At 42.3% G+C, this 27424-nt stretch overlaps 1 protein-coding gene across 2 annotated transcripts in view; it reads left to right on the top strand.

The window, feature by feature from the left end:
* Positions 1-1436: 1436 nt before the first annotated feature.
* Positions 1437-27424, top strand: part of STAC (SH3 and cysteine rich domain) — an 87262-nt gene continuing 61274 nt past the window's right edge. For both annotated transcript variants that reach the window (XM_063116201.1, XM_063116192.1), the window contains exon 1: positions 1437-1682. In XM_063116201.1, coding sequence (XP_062972271.1) covers positions 1566-1682 — 117 coding nt within the window. In that variant the 5' untranslated portion in view covers positions 1437-1565. The remainder of the gene's footprint in view (positions 1683-27424) is intronic.

Here is a 27424-nt window from a genome sequence, read left to right as displayed (position 1 = left end):
ATCAGGTTCCCACAATTTAGATGAGTGTCCAAGGAATGGAGATGTGTATCAGAACCAGTGAAGGCTGTTGGCTCTGATTTCAGTGGGGTTGTAATTCCATTTCCCCACACCTCTAAAAAGAGCTATCCATGGTGCTGAACCACCCACCCACCCCCATTGAGCATGTCCAGTTCTGCATTTTAAACTTGCCAAAACCAATGGGGGCTGGTGGCTCCGATTTCGGTGGGGTTGTGAATCCATTTTTGGGTTTCAGTCAGAACCAGCCAGAACTCTGAAGGAGCTATCCAAGGTGATGAACGCATTTGGGACTAGGGTTCAGCACCTTGGATAGATCCTTTAAAGTTCTGGCTGGTTCTGACTGAAACCCAAAAATGGATTCACAGCCTGCCCCCCACCCCGAAATCAGAGCCACCAACCCCCACTGACCATAACGACCACAACAATAACAGTGAGTTTGCTTCTGCTTTCTTCTGAGTGGTCAGGTCTCCCCACCCCAGAGCTCTGTTTAGAACCCATCAAGTTTGGCTGCCTCTAACTGCACACCACTGGATACACAACCCAATGGATGCATATGCATATGACACTGCAGAAAGGTAGGCTGCCCAGGACTGAAAACCAAAGGTGACTAGCTCTCAGTCTAGAATATTGCGATTCTGTGATCCAGAATTTATTTATTTATTTATATCCCGCCTTTTTTCCTGCAAGGAACCCAAGGGGGTGTACATAATCCTCTTCCTCTACATTTTATCCTCACAACAACCACCTTGTGAGGTTGGCTGGGCTGAGAATCTGCGACTATCCCAAAGTCCCCCAGTGGGTTTCCATGGCCGAGTGGGGACTAGAACCCGGATCTCCCGACTCCCAGTCTGACACTCTAGCCACTACACCACACTGGCTATAGAAAGATCTAGTTTTTAGGCGGTGGCAGGAGCAGGCTTGGTCTCTGAAGCTCGATGCCAGCTCTGGGGGTCCGGATGGAGCGGCGCGCGTGTGGACGGAGGAGGCGCGTTGCTTCCTTCCATTACTACAACGGCACATGCTCCTGCCCAAGGCGCTGAGCAGCGGCTCCTCCTCCGCCGCAGCCGTTACCTCCCCTCTCGCCGCCTTGGCTCCATGTGTTACGCTCAGGCTTTCTGCTTCAGCTCACTCCCATTCGGATCGCTGGGGCCGGCGGCCGCCGCCGCCGCCACTCTTCCGCCCCCCTCTCTGGCTCTCCCTTACACGTTCCCGGCGGCCGATGAGGGAAGAAAAAGGAGCCACGAAAGCCCCCAAGCGGCGGGGGGCCCCCCTCCGCCCCTGATTGGTTTTTTGTGTGTGTGTGTGTGTGTGTGTGTGTGTGTGTGTGTGTGTGTGTGTGTGTTTTTGACGGAGAGCCATCGATAACTTGCAGCAGGATCACTTGGGGGGCGGGGGGGAGGAGGAGGAGGGGGGGAGGATTTTTAAAAAGGAAACCCCACACTTGCAAATCGAGTCCCACGGAGTTCCTTGGCTTCGAAGGAATGGGGAAGCCGGAACACGTGAAATAAGCAGAGCTCTCCCTGACGGCTCTTCCCAGCAGAGGCAAAATGATTCCTCCAAGCAACGCGACTGAAGTCAGCCTGGAGAGTGTGGAGAAGGAAAACGACACCGAGAGCCCGGATCAGCCCCCATCTCCTGCCTCTACCACCAGCCAGGAATCAAAGGTAGGGATCCATTGTGTGTGCCTCTGTGTGTGCATAATATGAAAAGACCATGTCCATTTTAAATCGGGGTAGATGCAGACCCCTCCTCCTTTATCGGATTGTGGCTGACGGGGATGATTCCTGGAAAATGTTTACAAGGTGGGCTCTATCCATTCACGTAGGTGGCTCAGGAGTTTCTGGAAACTGGGGCGACACCTGACTATGTTTGGAATTGTTCTTGACTGGGGAAAGTTTTTTTTTTCCCCTTGGAAGAAGGGAGAGAGATCTCAATCGACATTTAAAGCCATTATTTTCTTTGGCACCCAAATAGGTCTAGGTTTACATGTTGATCGCTATTAAATAGACGGTGGCAGATTTATTATAGGAAACTTGTTGTGTTTTTAAAAAGTATTTCCAGGAATTTTGCCATAGAACTGATAAATAGGTCAGTAGCTGAAGTCTAGCTATGGACATTATGTGAAAGGAAGAGCAACCATCCTTTGACAACCAGTATGCCCCCAACCTTTTTAAAAAAAAGTATTGGCCTGTTTTTTGTCTAACCTGACTGATGAGAAGGATGGTTCTGTTCTACATCCTACACTTCAAAATTAAGCAATTTAAACCAGTGAAAAGTTTCTTAGTGGATTACTTCAAGCGGAGATCTGTAAGTGGAACAAAACTGCTTACAAGAACAATGATGGGCTTCTGCGTAATCAGGGCATGACGTAAAGGGTACCTTGAAACCTCAGCAACTTGTTAACTATTAGTATTGCTAATACTCTGGCCCTTGAAACATGGCTTCTTTAGCCCTCATAGACAAATATTACCTCAATGTTCAACAGAAGCCTGGCTATCGTAGTAACAGTGGTATAAGATGCCACATGATTCTGTGGCATCTCTTTGGAATGGTTTATAGCTTCCTCTGAAATGAGTACTTTTACTGTATTGGTACCATTTGACAATTATCCAGTACTGTGGCACATGGAACAGGATTTGGAATGCTCCTCTAAAACGGTGTAAGGAATGTGTGGCCCTCCGTATATGGTAGACTCCAAATCCCATCAACCTTTGCCATTATAGGCAATGATAGGAGTTTGTTTATTTATTTATTTATTTATTTATTTATTACATTTCTATACCGCCCAATAGCCGGAGCTCTCTGGGCGGTTCACAAAAAAGGAGTTGTGGTCGGACATCTGGAGGCCCACATGTCCCCCATCCTTGCTCTAGAATAATATTAGTACAGTGGAAGGGATGCAGCTGCCTTACAGGCCTTGAGTAACCTTGAGTTCCCAGCGGAGTTGATATGATTCTAACAGGCACCTCAAAGGTGGTAGCCAACAGGGTGGTAGATCACGCCTTGAATGAGATCACGTAAACAAACAGAGTTGCCACCATGCCATCACAGGGCAGTTACTTGGAAGAGAGGCCATGCATTGCTGCTCTTCTTTTAAGTTTATTTACTTACAGTATTTTTACCCCACTCTTCAGCAAGAAAAGACACCCAGCTTACAAAGATGAAGAATGAGACAGTCCCAGCCCTCAGCCTTACAATCTAAAAGACACGACATAAAAGGAAAAGGGATTGGGTGGGAGAAGGAGGAAAAAAGAGGCAAACTCAGGCACTTGTTCTTAGTTTCAAAGTTCTTTTAGGTGTTCTTTCTGGCAGGGAAGGGAAAAGCAGCTCGCTCTTCTCTAGCCGATGGATGGGGTAAGACTGGTTTCCCGCTTGCCATGATGTTATTCCTGGGAGACAGGGGGCACAGGCACCCAGTGGCTGATGGATGAGGCCAGAGTCTGCTAGAGCTGCATACAATTCTGATTAGAGTTATTGATCCATAAATTCTCTAGGAGTCTATGGGAGGGGCAAATCGACAGCTGTAATTTATAACAGGATTGTTGCCGAAAATATAAAAACCATTACATTTTGTCCTAGGGTTTGATATTAATTAAAATGTATCTTTTGATGAGAAGGCACATAAATAATAAAAGCATTAGCAATGATATACATTTTGAAAACATTTTTGATATTGTGTTATTTGGGCTGGGGGGGCTCATCTAAATTCTCCACTTGCAAATGGAGATATTAACACCTCAAAATTTAAAACAAATGGAACACTAAAACTTAAAATGTAAGTGCCGATGTGTTATATTCTGAGGTTTAAATTTTCTATGAATGTTTAATATGGGGGATGGGGTCGGGGGTTTGGTGCAATTTCTCAAGTTGTGGTGATTTTACTTTCAATAGTTCTTTAAACTGAAACACCAAACTTAAAAGCTGTTGTTAAACATCAAGTGATGCTTGCTTGCAAATTTGTGTAGAACTTTTGGAGTTTCATCCTAATGAAGACAGTCAAAGTGCTAATCATTTTCTTGTGATATGCAAAGTTTGTCAGAATTCCAACTAAGTATGCCAGTACTCAAAAAAATGGAAAGGTAATAAACTCTCTCAGGTTTTGGATTTGCATTTGGATATCCACATTTACAAAATTTGTATTTCTAAATTGTCCAGTTTTTCATTTACATGATCACTTTCTATTTTCTTTCCATACACCAATAAGAGTTACTTGGCTTTCCCCACACTAATAAAATACCAGTTGTTATCAGGTGGGAAACCATGAGCATCATCAGACTGGTGGAAAATTATGATTCCTTACCGTCACCTCTCCACCCCTGCTCCTGTTCCACAATACTTCCTCTTTCTCCCTGGAGAAGAAAGAGAAAGTAAACACAGACCACGTGGCCCATTCAGGGGCTGTTTTTATCGCGCCACTTTTCCTGAACACAGCAGGAAACGGCGGCACATTCCGTTTCCTAAAAGTAAGACCATTTCATGACGGAAAAAAGGCAAGAAGGAGTGGGAGGTTGGCATCGTCATCTAAATAACGCCTGGAAAAACCTTGAGTGGGCAGTAGCGAGTGTGCAATAAAATGGTCGTTTGATGAACCCCCATGATTCTTCTGAAGATTTCATAGGTGAACAATGTTCACCACTTCGGCTTACGGTAACTTTCAGAAAGTCTTGCATGGCAAGAGTCCACATCTGATATCATTGAAGGCAAACCTTATGAATTTTCCTTGAATTAAAAATATTCAAGGATGACAGCCAACTCCAAACCTGAAGCATTTAACATTATCTAAGTTGGAAGCCAGGGGCAGGGAGGTTTCAGGAGGACAGGCAGTGCTGGCTCCAGGTTTTGGAGGGCCCTTGGGCAATACGTGCTGATAAGTGAGACCACCTTCTCACCACCATTGTCACCTGCTAGTATTGCTGCTGCTGCTCCTCCTCCTCCTCTTTCTCATCATAGGTAATACTTGCCTGTTTTACAGGTAGAGCCAGTGAGCAAGTAGGCAGGGACATCTACTGCTCCTCCACCTTTGTACCACCACCATTGTGTGGGCCAGAGTGAGAGGCAGGTGAACAAGCAGGTTGCCATGGTGAAGAAGAGGAGCAAGTCCAGGGGACTTTTGCTCGAAGGCCCCTGCTGGCAGGTAGGCCCTTGGCAGGTGCCCAACCCCAAGGACAGGAAATGAAAATAGTGTTCTTTTTACCTTCTGTAAGTCCACAACCATGCTAGAGGCCTCCTGTTTGGCCTAGGCAGAGGCTTGAATAGGGCCACTCCCGTTACAGGTAACAGAAGACAAACACTGCAAAATAGTTTCTCTTCAGATCGTAGACATCTTTTGTTTTATTTTTATGCTGCAAACTGTTGGTGCCAGTCCCCACTTGCTCCTGTCTAATCTGAAATGACTTTATAGTCCAGCTTTGAAGATTAATAATTGACAGGGGGTAGGGGGAGAGGTGCAGTTAACCCACCAACTGCTGTGCTCCCTTCCCCCTAGTGATCAGTGGAACGGGCAACGGCTATAGCTAAAAGTTGTGTTTCCGTGGTGGCAGTATTAATGCAGGTTTTATGGTGCTGCACCCCATCAAGACAGCACTAGGACGATTGCTTTTGCAATCCCGCACCTGTCCTTTGGCCTTTAATCTGAGACTTGCGCTGCAGAAACACACCTTACCACTAAGGTGGCTGCTCCTATAGGCCACTTTCTCTCCTTCCTGTTCTGAAAACCAGAGAAGGACTCCAGCTGTGCATCCATCATGGCGCTGTTTCATTGAACTCTGCTGCCACTGCTTTTACGCCTTTCTCCTTACCTCCTGGCTTTGAAAACAAAAGAGTGTGAGGAAACCCAGAACAGATGGGGCAATTTCTATTTTTTAGAAACAAGTTCCAATGGGGCCTATTTCCAAGTAAATGTGGTTTGGGTAGGGAGATTGAAGTATGTTGTAGTAATATCGCTTTTTGAGGACTGTATTTGTGCAGTTATTTTGACATTATTGTTCAGTAAATATTTGCAGTGGGTCATGCTTTCATAACTCTTCCCTCTCCCTCCCCTGTGCCATTCTGCTCACATTACTTATAACCAGATTTGCTAGATTTTAATTGCTGCATGCAAGCCCCCCTCACAGAGGCCTTAGCTAGACCTAAGGTTTATCCTGGGATCGTCCCTGTTCATGTAAATGACACACAGGATATCCTGGGAGCAGGCAGGGATGACCCCGGGATAAACCTTAGGTTTAGCTAAGGCCCCAGTCTCTGGATTTCACTGTTGAGGAGAAAGCAAAACAATGACAAATGTGCATTCTCCAGGTCAACCCAGATCACCTGACAAGTTTACAAATTAACTTAGACAAGCTATCACATGACTCCCTTGGCTATGGCTATAATCCTAAACATACTTATTTGGAGACGAGTTCACTGGAACTGAGACACAACATTCCAACGATAAAAGATAACAGGGAAGTAAGTTTTATTAGATGGAGACCCACTTTCCCATGAAGAAGCTAACCACCTGATCTACAACTGACTGAAATAAATGTATATGTAAGTCCTAGATATGCCTATTTGGTATACCAATTTTGGCAGAATATACTTCCAAATATGTATTAATGAAAAATAAATATAAATCAGTCTTATTTATAATATTATTTACATTTATATCTTGCCTTTTCATTAATGAGTTCAAAGCAGCATACATGTGTGTTTTTCCCTCCACATGTTATCCTCACAATTGGGCAGAGACAGAATGACCGGGTGCAGATAATATGACAGCCCACACTCAAGGCTTGAGTATGCGTTCAGTGTGGGTTGTCGTTGAACTGTGGGTTGTCATTGAACAGTAGGTTATCATGTTTTCTGAACCCGGCCATGCTAAGAAACTGTGATTGGTTAACCATGAACTATCCATGAAGAGAATCTATAGTTTGTTGTTGGGTTGTGAGCTGTGGGTTGTTCGTGGTTAACAAAGCGTGGTTTGTTATTGCAGCTGGGTTCAGACAACACAATAACCCACATTTCAATCACAACCCATGGTTCAACGACAACCCACATTCAACCTATACTCAACCTTGAGTGTGGGTATCATGTTGTGCAGACCTAGCCAATTACTGGCCCAGTGAGTTTCATAGCTGAATGGGGATTTGAATGTGGGTCTCCCTGGTCCTAGTCTGACACTCTTTCCCAAAGAGTGCCCTCAAGATGTGTTCAACTACATCTGGCTGGCTGGGGTTGCTGGGAATCGTGGCCCAGAAGGGCACCAGGTTGGGGAAGGCCGGTCTATCCACTACACCATAACAGAGAGCCAATTAGGACATTCATCTGGTAAAGCTTTTCATGACTTAACCACTTCTGACTGCAGGTAGAAAGCTGCAAGATGAGTTATTATTATTTATTATTTGTGGCATTTATATATCACTGAATATAGTAAAATCTCTCAGCTGTTCACAATATTAAAATGCAGTATTAAAAACACCACATTAAAACATAGCATTAAAAACACTTCCAATTACAGTAGAAATTGAGGAGCAGTTAAATGGAGCAGCATAATTTCCTTACAGCCCCAGGAAAGCCTGGGGAACAAGTGTGTTTTCAGGAGGCATTTAAAAGATGTCACATTTTCTGCCTACCAAATTACACAAGGAAGGGTTTTCGAGATGGTGGGTGTCATGACCAGCAAGATTAGTACGTTGCGGCATTCAAACTCCCAGCACATAGAAAAGTAGCATGTCAAGGAGAAGCCTAGATTGATCCCTCCCATGCTGAGATCCAGGAGGGTTTCTCAACACCAACACCAACACCACCATGGGGGCTCATTCACACGTGTGATCCCAAACTTGCAGGCTGAAGTGGTACTGTTGAAGAAATTTTTTACCATGTGAAAAATTACATGGCTGTGTAATTTGATTCTCTCCTTGTTACACTCTTGGGGGCAGGAAAAAACTTTTTTGTTCCAGCAGGCCTTTGGAAATATTCTGGACTTGTGTTAATGTATTGGATTTTTTAAAATTGTGTTTAGCTTCTTTAAAAAAATAAATGTTTTTAATATTGGAAAGGTTTAATTCTAACTTCTGTAAATTTATATTTATATGTTTTAATTGTATATGTTTATTCTTGTAAACTGCTTTGAGTCCCAGTATTAGGAAAAGGTGGGATGTAAATAATAGCAATAATAATAATAATAATAATAATAATAATAATTCCAAGTTATAAATCAAGGTGAACTGAGTGGGGGGATGGGACCTTGAATTGTATTAATACAAGTAAGAATTTTCCCACTGTCCTGTTTTGGTTTCAAACTTGCAGCCTGCACTGATCAACAGGCTGGTCATTCAGTCCTAGGCAGAGTTTTGAGGAGAACTGCCTCCTTTTTAAAGAGCAGGTGATCTCATCGCACAAAGACAGGCAGGACGTAACGTGCAGTCACAACAAAGGGCTTTGTTTTTTGTATTTCTCTCAGCTGAGTAAATGAAGAAGCTACACAGACTAGGCTGTACATATGGGGTTGGATCCGGCTTAGTCATTTTAGAGTAGACCCTTTAAAATCAATGGACTTAAGTTAGCCATACTCTACATATGACTATGTTTGAATCTGACCGCAAGTTTAAAAGCAGGTAACTTCTGCTTTCTAGCCTCCTTAACCTACAAGTGATGCACTCCAGACGGGCTAAAATATATTATGCAGATGCTGTTTTGAAAATACTCTCGATGTGCATGGTTAAGTCAGATGTGTGTAAACGTCATGGAAGCACCCCTATGTACAAGTACTTGGTGAGGAGGAATTCTGCATTCTTAAGTCTCCCAAAAGTTATGAGCCAAATGCGAATATCCTTCTTTAAATTACTGGTACTACGCTGACATCCCGTTCGCATTTTGCACTGCGTAAAGTCTACTTCAGTACATGTATTAGTGCTGACTCTTGGCCACAAAACTCTTCCTACTCTGGTCTGATGTAACTGGTCTAACAGTTCAATAGAACGATCAGTGACAGGCACCACTGATACTGGCCTGGTTCAGAAGATACTTTAAACCATGGCTTTGGTTAAAGCCGTGGTTTAAAGTGTCTTCTGAACCAGGCCAAAGTGTGGATCTACTCTTGACTGGATCCAGATTTAGGCCCATACAACTAGGCTGACTGATGGGGATTTCCCTGCTCTCTCCTCTCCATAGCAACCCTTCCAGCCCCCTGAAAATTCTACAGAGAGAGTTAGGGGAACCTGCTGAATGGGATGAGTTGTGGTCCAGGGGAACCCCTAAACATCAGGTAGAAGCATCCATGAGAAGCATCCAACCCTTTGCTTTCTAAGAAACCCTTTTGCTCTTCCCTGATATGGTAGATGTGATATGCCAGGCACACATTGGTGCTTGTCTCTGAATTTGGTCCTAAAACTTAGAAAGCCCAAAGCTGTGTGGCACAGAAGCTAGGGAGGTGCTTGCTATAGACAGTGCTATATCAGTACCTAGGTAAGAGTTGTACCTGACAACCATCCTTATACCACCTATCATATGATAGCATGGGTAGAGGGACCGTAAAACCTGATGTTATAGAGACATGCTGGGCCATAATGGTGGCGCATTACTGCTTGATCCCCTGGCCAGGACAATCTTGAATTTTTCCTGTCCGTTTTTATAGGTGATGGTCTGCTACTTTCACTATCCTCTTATATACATCGTAGTATTCAGCTGTATCGTGCTGGTTCTTAATATCTTGAATATACTTGAGCAATTTTTGTTCAGTAATTACCTGAAGAGTAATGGTGGTCTTGGTCTTGGATTTTTAGTTATTGCTCTTTAATCATCACATACCCTCTTACTCTTTTTTGTTTTAGAGGGGTAGATTATTAATACTGCCATTAATGATTTTGTGACTTGCCTCTTTGATTTTTCTTCTTCTATGTACTATAAAATAGTAGTCATATAGAAAGTCATACAATATCAACAAGAACATATTACTGTCTCCAGATAAAAGGATTTATCTCCAGATCTTTATCTCCAGATAAAAGGAAATACTGATATACAGACCTGGTTTTGCTAGATTTTGATGGAACCAGCTCCATTAAAATAAATATTTCAATGGGAGGTCAATCCTATGGGTTAGGTTCAGTCTATTTTTTGACTAATATTCTTACAGAGGACTAAACTCTGACTTGGAGAAGTGCTCTACTTTTCTCTCTCAGCAGGAATTGACCAGCTTATGCTTTCCTGTATAAGAGCTGATTCAAATCTTTTTACTTGTATTTTATGGCCACTGCCTCTTAAGCTTTAATTTAAAATGATAACTCAAGGTATCCCAGAAATGATTTTTGTCTTGATGTTGTATTAATTGGGATGGAATGGCCCATGTGTTTACAATTTCAGGACGGTGCATCAGAGTTTTAGACTTGTTTCTATAGAATCCTGCAGTTACATTCCTATTAAATTCCATAACACTTTACTGTGGGAACGGAAGAAAACTTCCCCCACCCCACAAATGAAATCAGATTACACTGTCTGCTGTATGCCTCCATATTCATGTTGAGTATTAAAAATCTTCAGTGGCAAGCTACCCCAAAAAATCTTTAGAAAACTTCTATCTGCATTCACAGATCCAAGCTTTTAACTTGGTTTCCTGCTTCTAAATTTAATGAATCACCTATCACATAAAATCAAGTCTTTCTTCCACAACATGTGCCTCTTCCTACCTCCTTGTGCAAAATCATGGGGCTGACAGCAAACATTCATGCACTAGAACGTGTTGCGATAACTTTAACGTTTGCAAAATAAATAAAAAATGGCAGGGGAAAGGCTCATTGACTTCCAGATTTGACTCTTGAGGTGCTTCCAGATGGACAGCTCCTAGCGCTATCCATCAAAAGGCACCATGCAGCTGTTCTGGCTTTCCCTCCTTAATGGATTTTTTGTGGTTAAGAAAAAGAGACAGAAGAAGCCATCACAAAACACAGGAGGGTTCCAAATGAAAGATTCCATCTTCGGAAATACCTTGCACCGTCTCACACACACACACACACACACACACACAAACACACTGATAAAATTATGGATAAGAGGCCAGTCAATTGCACAATAAAATCCTCATCTGGAAGCACGTTTGGGTCTTTTTTAACATTAAATTAAATGTTAAATGACATCCAAATGACACACAAGGAATCCCTGGAGCAGGCAGGGACAACTCCTCCATTTGCCTGGGATAATCCTTAGGTCTAGCTAAGGCCGAAGTAAGCTTGGAGAGGTATTTCATCCTTTTATAATAGTGGGGCGGGGTGGACCACAGAAAAGCCAAGAAAATATCAAATGGTAAGTGTTATGGGGAAATGGGGCATGTCCATCTGGGGGAACCCCAGAGAGCTGGATTGGGACCCCCGGAATATAGAAAATATGGCATAAGTGTGCTCCTCCCTTGTGTGACAATGTCGTGGTCACAACTCCGCCCCATTTCAGCTCTTCCACCAGGGTATATTTGGCCAGCCAAGTATTCCTCCAGCTAAGGACCAAGCTAGAAATTCTTTAAATCACACGTAGCTCTGATTGACGTACTTGCCTCCCTGTAAGCATATGTGGCCCTGATTCAGATCAGGACTGTGGCAATTTGGGAAAGGGGGATTTAAGCTTCTTCCCTCTCATTTTCATGCCAAAATTCCCCCACCCACAGGGAGGTTCATAACAAAAAATATTTCCATTGGATGCCAGTGGAGATGTGTGTGTGTGTGTGTGTTTTTCTTTTTAAGTCTCTCTCTCCACAGGGTGAGCGTGGGGTGAAATTTCGACGCAAAAATGGAAGGGAGGGCTTAAATCCCCCCTCCCAAATTGCCGTGGTTCCATTCCAGATTGTGGCTGTGAACATTTACATGGAGGAAAGGAAGCCATTAGAGGGAAAGGAAGCAGCAGCCAGGCACCTCTCCATCATGCCTGGATCCAGGTCCAGCTGAGAGCCGCCCTCCCTCCTGCTACCAACTGTTGCTGATGAGGCCATCAGAGGAAGTGGCATCCCTTCCACTGTGTCCATGACCTTCTGAACTTGGCAACTAAGAATCTAGTGCCTAAATTTGCTTTTTTCCTCCTCCCTCCCAATCCCCTTTCCTTTTGAGTCATGTTTTTTTAGATTATAAGCCTGTGGACAGGGACTGTCTTAAGAATTATTTTTGTAAGCCGCCTTGATAGCTTTCTATGGCCAAAGGGCGGGATAAAAGTGCTATAATAATAAATCTGCTATGCATGATTAGCAGAATATTTAGTTTATCATAATGGTGTGATGTCATAGTGATGCCACATCCGGCACTTTGCTGGCATAATGGGATTGAATCCTGAGGCCCCCTTAGCCGGCAGATCTTGAGTGTAAGGTTGAGTCCTTACACGTGTTAAAAGCAGCATTTTGTTGAGAAGGACAAATGATTTAAACATCCAGATGCCTTTCCAAATCTCTGGAATAAGAGCACATGCTATAGTTGTGGCATATATGTGGGATGATTTCCCACTGAAAACTTGTGCACTGTGCACAGTCAAGGATGTCTACTGTGGTGAAGGAGGTTCAGTGTGCAATGGGCCATTGGCAATAAAGAACCACAGCTGACTCTACTATTTATACCATGATTGTCTAGTATATTGAGTAAAAACACTTACCAATTAGTAAGGAATAACATCTAATTTTGTAATGGATGTCTGTAAATTCTAAGAATTCTCATGACAGTGTACAGTTCCTCCCTCTGAACCGTTGCATAGGGTGGATCAACCTTGTCTGTTTGGTTTCCTTAAATGTTGCTAGCTTAGCATACTTTTGCCTCCATGAGCCTGTGAGTTTCTAAACTGGATGAGCTACAGTATTCCTGGGCAATGGGATTTCAGTGAGAAAGCATCTGTAACTTAGCAATTCGACAAACATCTAATGAAAGTTTGAGGGAAAGCCCTTTAGCACACATTGTAGGCTTTCCCTTCAAATAATTTCCCCAAATAGCTGTGCATCATAGACACAAACCCCGCCACCACCTCAGGGACAGTAAATACATCCTAATTAAATTATGTTTCTAATATAAACATCAGGACCCAATGCTGAGCTAGATTATCCAACTTGCAATCCTATTGAAGCTAATTGGTTTTAAGTCATGGTGTGTTTGGCCGATAGAATTGCACTGAGATTTCCCCTGCATCATGGAATTAATACCTTCTGAGTTTCTATTGGTGAAGGATAGGTTACTGGCTACTGAATATTTTAAAAGGACAGGCATACAGGCAATGTTCGTCCCTTCAGTCTCCTGAACATACAAAACTGCAGTTTCAAGGAAATGTGAGAGCAACTCTTTAAAATCCCCAAAAAGAATTTGAAAATCGTCAGCTATTCTAACTTTATTTTTCCCATACTTCCGAATAAAATGGTGAGTACATGTTGTGAAGAAATAAAATTTGGTGTACTGAGAGAAGGGGGAAATTGGCTAACTGGCATGCTACATATGTACGGTGAATTTTTCAAATATGTCCATTCATAAAGTAAGTAAGAGGTGCTGTGTGTGTCTATGAACAGCCTAATTTTAACTTTCAGTTTTGTTTGAAGTTTTAGCTGAAAGTGATTTCATTTGTCTGCCTTTTCGCTCTTTCTTTGGGTATATTAGAATTTTGTTTCTCTAGGTAACTTTTTTATTATAGGAGCAGATCAGCAAATTGGAAATGGTGTGAGTGAATTCTACTGGCTTACTTTGTTATAAATCTGTTTGTCCTGATGTTCAAAATAGGATAAAATACCAGTTGCTTGTTGAAGGGTAGATACTTTTTATGCTGACAATAATGATGAGTCAGTTTGGTGTAGCTGATTTGGATTGGGGAAACCAGGGTTCAAATTCCTGCTGAGTGATAGTCAGTCACTATCTCTGTCTACCCTATTGCATGGGATTGTTTTGAGGATAATATGGGATTTCCCTATGCCCTGACCTCCTCGGAAGAAAGAAGGGTTCCAGTGTAATTAAATAAAATAATATTTGTAGTCTCGCTGTATTTAACAGTAGTAAAATTATTGTGAGCTGAAATGAAACAAGTACTTTTTGCAATTGAATACCCTCCATTTGCTCCTGTAGGATATGAGAGAATCTTTTCACAATTTGTATATCTGAAATTAGATGTTTAATTGCATACTTCAAAGAGTACTTGCAGTATATGGATTTCACTGTTAACTGATATGGTGATGACCACCAGTTTAGATCAGTTTTAAAAAGTATTAGATTCATGGAGCACATGTCCATCAATGCTTCATAGATAGGGTAGTTGAAAAGAAGCTTCCAGGTTTGGCAGTCACCTCTGACTGCTGGATTCTAGTAATGATAAGGCAAATCTATCACCTTCATGGCCTGATTATGGGTTTCCCAGAGACATCTGACTGGTGGCAGTCTGGAACAAAATGCTGAACTAGATTTGGTCTGACCCAGCAAGGCAGTTCTAATCTTATTATGGGTGTTTCCATGCACATATTAGGAACTCTGATACATAGAGAAAGGCAGGAGTATCTCCATTGGTGAACAAAGCACTCATGCAATTTGCAGGTATAATATCTGCTGTTATAACATTTCCCATCTGTAGCAATGATTCTCAACCTGTTGCAGTGGACTATGAATACCCCAAGGTCCTTCGCAGTTTAGATACTAGGATTTCCACATGGTCTTAAGTTTGGCCCATACAGCAGTGTGCAAAACCTAGCTTCATTGTAGTGGCATTGGGTTCAATTTGTATATATTGGCAAATAGTTGAATGTTGATGGAAACATTTTGTTAGATTTCATTCTGTTCTTATTCTAAAAAAGAAAAGAAAAAGACAAATAACTGGAATATTTTTCCATGACCAAAAGACCCCTAGATCAATTGTCTGACCATCACCTGCCTGTTGAATCTGAACACAGTGGGTGTGGAGGAAATTGCAGACCTGTTGAGATTGGTAGATTCTAGCCTGGACACTTTTGCCAAATGCCAAAGAGTAAATGCCACTGCTAGGTCACATTTGCTGAAAAACTTTGTTGTGCTGACTTGTGCCAGACCAGACCAGGAGAGCTAAAAGAAGGAACAGATTGCAGCTTCTTGCTTCTCCCTTCCCAAAAGATCAGTGGTTTGGAGTGCCTAGAACAGATGCCCAGTGATAAAGGAGATGAATCCACACCATTGTTTGATACACTTGAAACTCTGTCATGGTTAGCTAGAAGAGACAGGGAAGAGGTATAGCAGAGTTTCCTAGAATCCTCTTTCTCCAATCTGTTTTAATTTCTTTCCATGATTAGGACCAAAACCCAACAGCCACAATCCCGCACACTGATCACAATGTGATCCAGACCCATTGATATATGTAATTGTGCGTTATATTGTAGCTACTCTTTGGGGGACGGGACTCTGAAGAGGTGTTGTAACACTGGCGATTTTTTCAGCGTATATGAACAGATCAGGAACAATTCCAGTGATATAAAGTAGACGTAACCAACTGGGAGGAAACGTGATAGCTTGGACTTGCAAGTCAAGCCAAAGAGGCTCCCATCCTAATCTATAACAGGCATAAAATAAACTGCCTAGATTGTTGGCATCTATAGTGTAAACAGTGTCATGCTTTGCAAAACTGTTCTTAAGTGCAAAGCTATTATGCCCAAATGCAGTCCCCTCATGTGCAAGGGCCAGCATCTATAAAATTAAGTTAAAATAAATTATGAATTTGTCTGAAGAATCGCATCCTGGCTTCTCTCTCTCTCTCTCTCTCTTTCTCCCTTCCTAAGGCTGCAAGGGCTTAATATGCTTCTATTTTGAATTCATTTGTGTGAGCAATCAGTCAGTCAATAAATCCATAAAATTGCTGGGTGTGGCAAAAAAAGGGAGAGATCAGTTCATCCCTCCTTTGCTAGCCTGGCCACTCATTTGCAAGGTGTTTCTTCTCGCCTATGGCTACCAGGCTAGTGCTTAAATACAAGGCTGGTTGAAGTACTCACTCCCCTGGCTCATCAAGAGTTGGTAACCTCACATCTCTTGCCTCAGAAAAATGTACAATGTGAAGAGTGCTGCAGACGTGGCCAATTCACCTGATCCGTGGCACTGGATGGAATTGACATGAAATGTGTAGTGATTTGAAAATGACTTGAGGTAATTGGGGCAGGATTGTCATTCCTATAGTCCGTAATTCCTTGGGCATCTAAATAAACCCAAGGCAAGGTTGTTTGATTCAGGATAATGACTTCAAATTAGCAATCTTTCAAGCAACCTTGTTATCCCTGGTCATGTAAACAAGCTCTAAGTCACTATTTTATTAAGTACTGCATCCAGTTGTTCCACCACCCTCAGGAGCTTTTGAGACACGGTTTGAATTCCTGAGTCAATCCTTTAAAAAGAAGTGTCAGCGACAGCTCAGGGGACCTCTTTTACTTGATGCAGATAAGCTTTTAAAAGGCATTGGGAAATGAAGCATTATTCAGACACGACACACACACGCTGCTTTATTAATGAGGCACGTTTGAGTAAAGTCAAATGTTCAGAATGGAAAGCAAAATACTGCTGACCTGGTGTACATGCCAATTAGGCACAGACTTCACGGGAGGAAAATGCTCAGCACTGGCTAATGTTGACATGCTAAACTAATACAGTTTTTAAAAAATGTTCTTTTTTTTCTGTCAGGCTCAGACACGGCTTGGGTCATGACAAAAAGACCAGCATACTGTTGAAAATTGTTGTTAATCTTGTATATGTAGCCCTTTTTTAATGTCTATGTCTCTTTCGCTGGTGTGCTCTCATTATACCTCTCTGTAAGAGAAGCTCCACACACTTGATGTGGTCAGCTAGTGTCACAGTATTATTTCCACAGCAGACAGATGAAATGTGAATGAATACACATGTTTACATGGGCCTACGAGCATGCATCTGGGGGGGGGGGAAACCTTGGGCCAGGATCCTCCAACAAAAGTTTGCCTTAATCTCAAAAACCATGTATGTTTTTGTAGCTATTAAAACCATTGTACACTGGGCAAAGCCATTTGCAGAGACAAGTGTGGTGCTGTTCTAGATTGGAGGTGGGCAGACGGTAGATCTGGATCTACCAGTAGATCTCCAGGTAATTTGCTGCAGATCAGCAAGGATTTCTGACTCCCAATTGCCAAGCAATAGCCACAACAAAATGTTTTTTCCTCACCTTTGCCCTGAATTGTACTACTGGAATGAAGAAAGATTGGGGTAATCAGGAGTGGATTTTAGTGTGGAAGGACTTTGAGCTCCGTTTGCTTTGGGTACTCACAATAAATTCCAGGGCTCAGAATTCTCTTTGTCTGAGGGACCATAGGATACTGGGGATTCCTCCCTCCAACGTCACAGGCAGTGCTCCAACCTCAGAAGTAGTCAGATCTGCACCCCGCCCCCTCGCAGCTGTCACAGACAGAACTGTGCCAGTTGGCCTCCGAGGTCAGAAAATTAACCTAGGAGCGGGGGGAAATGGGGCGTTCCAGTGGGCAGGGAGGGGAGCAGACTAGAGAGGCAACAATATGAGCTGTCCTGATCCTCTTCTTCCTTCCCCTCTGCAGCACCCTCGATAGACAGGCAAAAAAGCCTGTCTACTGAAAAATGCAAAGGATGGGGCGAAGGTCACCTCCGCCATTCCTCCTGCCCTGCTGGCTTCAGCCTGGTAGGGCATTGGATACACGTCTTGCGAGGGTGCAACCTCTAGGGTTGTTACCTAAGTGTAAGTCTTTTGCCTCTGGCTAACAGTAAAGTGGATTTTGCATCTCTATTAGGTTTGAGAAATAGTTGCCTGTCCAAGACCACCGAAATGTTCATGGCTGGACAAAAATTTGACCTTGCTTCTCCCAAGTCCATTCCTCTAGCTCTTAAGCCATTCTCAGTGCTTCTCAGTTCTCCTCTAATCTATCCTAATGTAACTTTGCTGCTTTCCGCAGAATTTGTTTAACTCTACAGCAGGGTTAAAAGGGAATTGGATCAAATATAATGCACAGTGCCATCTGAAATTCCAATACCCCTACGTGCTCTTCTGTGTGGATGACCTTATGCCCCTTACTGTCTTATCTCAATGTCTTGATTTAAAAGAACAAACGTGCCTGAGAAATTTTAACTGAAAGATTTGATGCCTGTTTTGTCAGTGTATCTGCCTCTGTAAATAAAAGTGGTCTGGCTTAAGACTTAAAAGAGTATAGGTTTGGTCACTGTACCAAACATCTTCAAATACCTAAGACCCAATTCATATTTTGCCAGGGTGGCTTCGTTGCAATTTCCCTCTGGCTGGGACCTAAACTACTTGGGTAATATTTGAATAACAAATATCATGGCACAGGTAGATCATTAACAGTGCAATCTTACGCATATCTACACAGAACTAAATCCCATTGAATTCAAGGTGTATGGGATTACAGCATAAATCTGGATCCAAGCCTTAATACTCTGAGACCCATGTATCCAAGCTCTGATGACTATCTTCCAGCCTTTCTGTTTTGTCTTCCTTCTGTTCATTTTTCATCCAGCGGCTTGGACACAGGAGGTGGATGCTTTGTAGAAGCAAAACATCCAAGTTCATCTCTAGTCAAGTGTCAACATGCCTATGAAGAAGACAGATGGCTATTTTTTTTAATAGGAAAGGGATGTTTTCTAAGTGCTTTTAGGACTTTAAAGAATGCTGGACACAGCAGACTTTTTCTTTCATTGTTTCTTTTTAAAAAGAATCTCACATTTGAGAAAAATATACTGATGCTCTTCTCTCCCTATGAGCAAGAAAAAATCCAACTATAGGGTTGCATTTCAACTGTCCAACACAGTTATAAAGAGGCCTAATTTTTCTCCTTAGAAATTCATAACAACAAAGCAGACTCTAGAGCAAGTATTTCTATTGTTTTAATAAGCCATTACTTAATCAGTAATAAATAATGAACAGAGGCTAAAGCATCATCTGGGCATTTTTCTCCTCGCTAAAAGCTGATTTTTCTTTAATTGCTCCTTTATTTATTTGGTATAAAATAATATTGGCCAGGCACTTTTCTACCTCTTCCTCATCTCCACCAAGAGACACTTCATTTTGCTTGAAGGTGGGTTTTTTTAAAAAATAAAAAATAAAATCCTGACATTATAAAGTACCAGCTACTTGAAATCCCACTAAAATTAGAATTCGCAAAAGGGCAAATTTATTGTTTGTGATAATGGCACACACTAATTATGTGACTATTAAAAGTTTCTTTCCAGTCTACTGAACCCAAAGAACTAAATACAGCCCCCAAAGAGAATGTACACATACACAAGAGGAGATATAAGAATAACAGTAAAAGAGAAATTTGGGTTCAAGCCAAAACGTAAAATGCTGCTACTGATACTCATTAAAGTGGAAAGGTTAAACCAGATCATGCAATTTTCCCTAAACAGCTTGTGGGATGGGAGAGGTTCTCGTTGTAGGTTTTTACTTTTTTGGTTGTAGAAATTTCAGTTTCTTTAGAGTGCAATCCTATGCATGTTTAGACAGAAAAAAAAGTCCTACAACTCCCAGCATTCCGCCTGGGGAATGCTGGGAATTGCAGGACTTTTTTCTGTCTAAACATGCATAGGATTGTGTCCTTAGTGTAACATTCTATACTTTCTGCTTACAAGTTTGCAGGTTAAGACTAGGAAGGATGATGCTGTGCTGTAAACGTATGTCTGTATTGCTTGAAGTATATTTTTCTCCTCTCTATTGTAAGACAACACTTACGGCATTTGCCCCTGATCCCTGTCCAGAACTGGAATCTTTGAGAAAAACATGTTTTTTAAGATGCCAGCAAATATGGAATTGATAGTGGGTGTTCTGCAAAGCAGCCATAGCATGCATAAATGAAGGATTTTCCAGGATGGCTTAGGAAATTGTATTAAATATCAGAACCAATTCCAGTATCTCTCTCCAGTTAGCTTAGATTGTTGATATCTAGGCCACATGAGTTATCCAGTCATGCACACAGTACAAGGGACATAAGATTTAAGTATTGCATTTATATAGAAATGTAACCCTGTTCTTCCTTCTGATGTTGTAAACAAGTTACTCCTCACCCAGTCCTTACACTGCCACAATTTCCATCCATTTCAAGTTCTAGGTCTTATTTTTAAAACGCTCTCCCTCCCTCTCTCTCTCTCTCTCTCCCCCTCCCTCCCTCTCATGTCTCTGGGCTGGAACACATATTAGCCTCACCACAGAGATTTCGCTAAAAATAAACCTCCTTTGGCAACTAAGCCCTTTATAGAACTCCATTAATAATTTTATTAGAAAGCAGTATACAAATGTGTATAAGTGCTTAATAAAAGAACTGTTGCTCTGTATATTTCCATATGTTAAGAACATTAAAAAGCTATGCTGGATCAGACCAAGGGTCTGTCTAGTCCAGCACTCTGTTCACACGTGGCCAACCAGCTGTTGACCAGGAACCCACAAGCAGGACACAGGTGGAACAGCCCATGTTCCCCAGCAAATGGTGTATATAGACTTACTGCCTTGGATACTGGAAGTAGCACATAGCCATTAGGACCAGAAGCCATTGATAGCCTTCTCCTCCAGGAATGCTTGGAGGGAAGTGGGACATACCTACGGCTGTGTTCTCTTAAAGAGCCATCAATGGAACAATCCCATGTGTGTCTACTTAGAAGAAAGTAAGTGTTATAGGCTGCAATTCTTTGGACAGTTATTGAGAAGTCAGTCACACAGACTTTAGCTGGGCTTACTTCTCAGTAAATATACATAATATTTACATAATATACATAATATTTGGCTACACCTGTAACAATTAAAATTTAACAAATGACTTAAATGACTTAACTGTGCAAAGGCAAAGGGTTGCATTATACTTACCCAGTGATACAAAATAGACCCATTAAAATCAATGGGACTTAAGTTAGTCATAATGACTTGCTTCAAAGAGTCTTCTCTAAGCATGACTAAATCTGGATCCAACCCAAAGACTTTAAACAATTGGCTCTTAGCTACCTTAGATACATCCTTATCAATACAAATCTTCATGAGGTGCAATCCAACCAAAATTAGGTTCTTGGAAGACTTGTTGCTACCTTCCCCAATCTGGTGTCCTCCAGAGGAGTTGGACTACAATTCCCACCAATCCTAGCCAGCATGGTGGTGAGTTGCAATCCAATCTGAAGGTCATCAGGTTGAGGAAGGCCGGGTCTATTGGGGTAGACATGAATATATATATATATATATATATATATATATACACACACACACACACACACACACACACACACACACACACACACACATACCTTTCTCAGTCAATGGGATTTAAGAGTGTGACTGGGTTTGGATGACATGATAATCCATGATGGGTTATTTAAGCCATGGTGGGTTATTGGTGGGATTTTTTAACCCATGGTGGGTTATTTTGTTGAGACAACCCAAACAAATAACCAGTGATGTGCAGAGTGGGTTATTTAAACCATTATTGGTTATTGTGTCATGTGGAGGGCACCGTTGGTTATTTTTGTCGGCTATAGAGTTGGTAGGCAAGAGCAGTCAAAGTGATGGCTGCTGCTCTACTCAAGCTTGCAGAAGTCTATTTTCAGTAGCAAGGGATGATGGGGTACAAGTGGGAGGACTGAGAGGAGGACGAGTTAGTCAACGTACCGTGGATTAATAATCCTCTCACAGTTGCTTTCTCTGACCATGTGGGTAGTACCCACAAAATCAACTGTGAGTTAACTATTAACCCTGTGAGTTTACTATCATAGCATCCGAACGCAGGAGTGACAATTTGGGCTGCATCATGTTCCAATTTATAATAAATTTAGAACAGAACAAAATTTTCTTTTCTTTTTTAATACAAACAACAGCAAAACATGAACCTTATCATTATCTCTCTTGATGCATCTGCTTCATTTTGCATCAGTGAAAAAACACGGAGAGACTGTGAGCTGACCTAGGACAGCAATAAAAGTGACTCATAAAGGGGCTTGTGTACTGAGTATCTTTTTTAGCAAATGGCTGTAAAAGAAAGGCGGCGTGTGCCGTCTTCTTCCTTAAAACAAATGTTCCGCAGCATGGAGAATTAGCACGCTGCCTCTCTAATCTCAAGGTAACAGCTCTCTTCCTTCATAATGCACAAAAAAGGCAAATGGGACGATGTGCTCATAAGCTCTGCTGTAAATAACAATCCACAAGTTTTTTGATTGTGTATGTTATGGTGGATGGCTTAGACGGTCAGCTGCTTGAATTCTGCACAAGATTACAAAGGAAGAACCAACAGTCACTGGGTGGAAACTCTACTTACTCTCGTGATTTGGATTCGATGCAAGAGAATTTTTTTCCATGTATCAGGAGGATTCCAGGTTTTTTTAAGTATACATTTTGAAGATTAGGTTGAAATAGCACACATCCACCAGAAGGATCTTTCCCTTTGAAACTTGATAGAGGCTAGCATTAAGCAAGATTGAATGGATTGTTTCGGCCTGGTATATTTTACATTTTGGTAAGGTTTTAACCCCTTCATGCGTGAAGAAGCAACATGTGCCAATGGTCCAGCTCCTAAGCTTGTGCAACTCCGGAGACTCAGCCCCAACATCCATGTCCTAATCATGGAGTCACATGACCTCAGGAATGGGGCCAGTGACACTGCCCCACAGTCCCGTTTGATTCCTGATCTATGCATAAAAGCTTAAACCAGCCAAGACAGAGGTGCTCCTGCTCACTCAAAAGGCAGATCAGGGAATAGGGACTCAACCCGTGTTGGATGGGATTATACTCCCCCTGAAGACTCAGGCTCACAGTTTAGGTGTTCTTCTGGAGTTGGCCTGGAACCTGGATGCCCAGATTTCAGCAGTAGCCAGGACTGCGTTTGCACACCTAAGACTAGTACGCCAACTGCACCTATTCCCAGAGATGTCTGATCTAGCCACGGTTAGTTACATCCCGTTTGGACCACTGTAACATGTTTTATGTGGTTTAACCTTTGAAAACCATTCAGATATTTCAGCTAGTCCAGAATTCTGCCACCAGATTGTTCACCACAGCCAGTTACAGGGAGCATGTAACTCCCTTGTTGCAAGAGTTTCACTGCCTACTGGTGTGTTTCCAGCCAGAATTCAAAGTGCTGGTTATGACCTATAAAGCCCTAGATGGATTGGGATCAGGTTACACCACCTTCTCCCATACAAGCCTACCTGGTTCTTAATAGCTTCTGAAGAGGCCAAGACAGCTGCCTTCAAAGGCATGTTTGGTAGCGATAGAGGGCTTCATTGGTGGCCTCATCCAGGCTGTGGAACTCCCTCCCAAGGGAAAAGCTAGGTTCGCTCCCACTCTATTGGCATTCTGCTGGCAGGAAAAGACACCTGTATTCAAGAAAGCCTTTGGCATGTAAGCACGTCTGTTGCGTTGGGTGCTGCTTTTATTCTGTTGTTGCTGTGTTTTTGTTGTATTTCAATGCGTTGTTTTATTCTTTTAATCAAGTTTTACTTATGATTGTAAGCCGTCATTTTTCTTGACTGAAAGGTGGGGTACAAATTAAATATATGCATACAAACGTAAAATAAAACAAGCTTATACTTTCCGTTTGTTTTAATTGTTGATTTAATGCATCAAGGAGACACCATTTACATTTCTCACCAGGCTCCTGATGTTAGGGTGGCCATATGAAAAGGAGGACAGGGCTCCTGTATCTTTAACAGTTACATAGAAAAGGATATTTCAGCAGGTGTCATTTGTATATATGGAGAACCTGGTGAAATTCCCTCTTCATCACAACAGTTAATGTGCAGGAGCTATACTAGAGTGACCAGAGTGACTAGAGTGACCAGGGCACCTGCAGCACTATCCTCCTTTTCATATGGTCACCCTACCTGATGTAGCATCCCTTTCAGGCATTGTGGGAAATTTAAACGGTAGGTCCTTGACCCACTGACCTGGCCCTGCTATTGAAGGGAGATGACTGTCAGAGGGCACTTCACTCACCCTGCAGATGTTCAGTACCTTTCAACATTGCTGAACACTGCTGCAAGCAGTTTTCTTAATCTCTACAATTTCGGCAACAGCAAGCCCTAAAAGGCAATACTAGAGGAGGAGGAGGAGGTCATCAAAGCAGACAGTGCAATGTTGCATGTAGAAGCTGAGGGTATATTTCTAAACCATAAAGATAAAATCCATTTTATTGTGTATAAAATCACAAAAGGCCAGCCATAATGATGGCAAGTACTGAATGCCATCCTACCCCAGTGACTCACCATGACATCAGAGTAAACACTATGGGGACTACTTGTTTTACAGGTTTGAATGTCTTGTTCTACTCATGATCCATGGAAACTGTTTTTGAAAGAGCAAGTATGTGCTGTGGTGAATTCTTAGAGAGGGTTGCTCTCTTTTCTTATTGACAATATGTTTTCCATATGCAGGAAGTAGATTGTGTCAGAAGAAAGGGGATGCCGAGGTGGGGCTGCCTACCTAGGTCACATGAGTGATTAGCAATGAGACACACAGATGAATGGCGTGAAATGAGGAGGTGGCCTTCTGAGCCACATTGGCATCTTTCAACTAGTCAGAGCACAGTGAGACACTGGGCTCATCTACACCAAGCAGGATATTCCACTATGAAAATGGTATGAAAGTGGTATATAAAAGGCAGGAGCCACACCAAGCAGGATATAGCACTATGAAAGTGGTATATGGTATGTGTCAATGGGCCCCAACAGTTGTCAGTGCACTTCAGTACCTCTATAAAGCAGTAGTGTAGCTCCTGCCTTTTATGTACCACTTTCATACTGCTTTCGTAGTGGAATATCCTGCTTGGTGTAGTTGAGCCCACTGACTCTCGTGACTCAAGTCAAGTAATCCAAGAGTATCTTGGACTGCTCTTTCTCTCCCCATTCGATGAAACATGGGTACATTTAACTACATTTTGGTGAGGAAAATCCCAGTCTAGAATACCCTCAGTCCATAGTATGGTGTTCCTGCTTCCTTCTAGCTTTGCCTTCTTCCTCTCACTTGTTAAAGCCAAGACTCTGACGCCATTTGTTTATTTATTTATTTATTAAATTTATATACCGCCCCATAGCCGAAGCTCTCTGGGTGGTTTACAAAAGTTTAAAACAGTGAACATTTTAAAAAGTCTACAAAACTTAAAAACATCAAAAATATAAAAACAATAGTATAAAACAGTATCCATTTAAACAACAAAAGTTCTGGGGTCCATTAAAAACAAACTTAGCATATGTTGTTAAATGTCTGGGAGAAGAGAAAAGTTTTGACCTGGTGCCAAACAGATAACAATGTTGGCGCCAGGCGAGCCTCATTGGGGAGAGAATTCCATAATTGGGGGGCCACCACTGAAAATGCCCTCTCCCTTGTTGCCATCCTCCGAGCTTCCCTTGGGGTAGGCACTCGGAGGAGGACCTTAGATGTTGAGCGCAGTGTACAGGTAGGTTCATGTCGGGAGAGGCGTTCTGTCAGGAATTGTGGTCCCAAGCTGTGTAAGGCTTTATAGGTTAAAACCAGCACCTTGAATTGAGCTCGGAAACATAAAGGCAGCCAATGCAAGCGGGCCAGAATCAGTGTTATATATTGCTTAAAAGGGTGGGACTAGCACTCTGGTAGACAAGAACATTGAGGCCCACCTTGCGCCGACTCTGGCATCTTTTCAGTGCCAAGTAAAGACCACACTCTACTCCCAGGCTTTTAATGGGATATGATGGGGCATCTATGTGTGCTCTTTTTGATCAGGTCTGTTAGGGAATAAATTGTTTATTTAAATTGCTTTTAGAAGTTTACATCGTTTTAATTTTTCTGTGTTACAATTTTTAGATGGTTTTTGTTATGTTGTATTTCTGTAACGCTGTTGTATTTTTATGAATTGCTGGTATTTTGGGCAATTTGGCCCCACCCATCACTGGGGTGTGACACACACACACACACACACACACCAAGAGCTTCTCTGAAAGAGATTGGCCAGAAAGAGGTTCAGCACCCACAGTATAGGACGTCAGCGTTCAGCACAGCTAACTTTAGTTGTATAAAATAACTGCATTTTGTTTTATAAATGTTTGTTCATTGTTTTTACTAATATTTGAAAATGTATTCCTGTGAGTAGCTGGTTGCCCTGGGGTGGGAGTTGTGGTTGATCCTTCTTTGTAGCGTGGTGGCTTTGTACTGTACATTTCTTTGCATTCACCATCTAACTTGTTTTCCTAAATCTATTCATTGCTTGATAAGTTTGTGTGCACATTATAACCGCCATCAACGGACTAATCTGTTTACAGTGTTTAGATTTAAAGCAGGGATCTCATAGTAAACATTACTAATCTAGTTTGGTTTTTTTACTAAATGATATTCAGATCCTTTCTGTGATGTACTGTTCTTTAAATCTTACTTCCTATTTCCCGTTTGACTCTTAGACCTTAGCTAGACCTAAGGTTTATCCCGGGATCGTCCCGGGGTCATCCCTGCCTGCTCCCAGGATATCCTGTTTGTTATTTACATAAACAGGGATGACCCCGGGACGATCCTGGGATAAACCTTAGGTCTAGTTCAATAAAAGTAGAAAGCTTACCATGGCAGCTCCTGTGAGTTGCTTTAAGGCTACGTACATAACAATGTCCGTCCATATTTTTCACACAGTGCAATTCAAGACCCATTTACTCAAAAGGAAGTTCCTCTGAGCGTAATGCAACTTGCACCTTATACCGTGTGCTTGGGATTGCAGGCTAAGATTCAGTTTGAATAAGCTTCGACCTAAAACATCTATGATCCAGAGATGCATGTATTCGTTGGCGTGCTCAAGCATGGAGGGAGCAGCTCTGCCTATGCATGCCTTTGTTCATTTGGAAATGCTCCTTGCATTTGGATGCCGCTGGGTGCGGTCATCCGGAGCTTTGGAGTGTGCTGTCATCAGTATGCTGACGACACACAGCTCTATTTCTCCTTTTCATTTTCAGCAGGAGAGTCTGTGAATGTGTTGAACCGGTGCCTGGCTGCGACAATGGACTGGATGAGGGCTAATAAACTGAGACTCAATCCAGACAAGACTGAGATGCTGTTAGTAGGTGATTCCGCTGACAGGATGGGGGGTGTTCTACCGGTTCTGGATGGGTTTGCACTCACCCTGAAGGAGCAGGTTCGTAGCTTGGGGGTTCTTTTAGATCCATCATTGTCACTTGAAGTTCAGGTGTCCTCAGTGGCACGGAGTGCCTTCTACAAACTCCGGTTGGTGACCCAGCTACGGTCCTATCTAGACAGGGATAACCAGGCTTCAGTTGTCCATGCTCTGGTAACCTCCAAGTTAGATTACTGCAATGCACTCTACGTAGGGCTGCCTTTGAAGACGGTTCGGAAGCTGCAGCTCGTGCAAAATGCAGCGGCCAGATTGATTTCGGGAACCAGAAGGTTTGACCATATAACACCTCCTCTGGTCCACTTGCACTGGCTGCCTGTATGTTTCCGAGCCCAATTCAAGGTGCTGGTTTTGACCTATAAAGCCTTA

The sequence above is a fragment of the Elgaria multicarinata genome, chromosome 1, assembly GCF_023053635.1.
Source record: "Elgaria multicarinata webbii isolate HBS135686 ecotype San Diego chromosome 1, rElgMul1.1.pri, whole genome shotgun sequence".
NCBI classification, from domain to species: Eukaryota; Metazoa; Chordata; class Lepidosauria; order Squamata; family Anguidae; genus Elgaria; species Elgaria multicarinata.
Note: the sequence above shows the minus strand (reverse complement) of the source record. Positions and strands in the feature narration are given on the sequence as shown.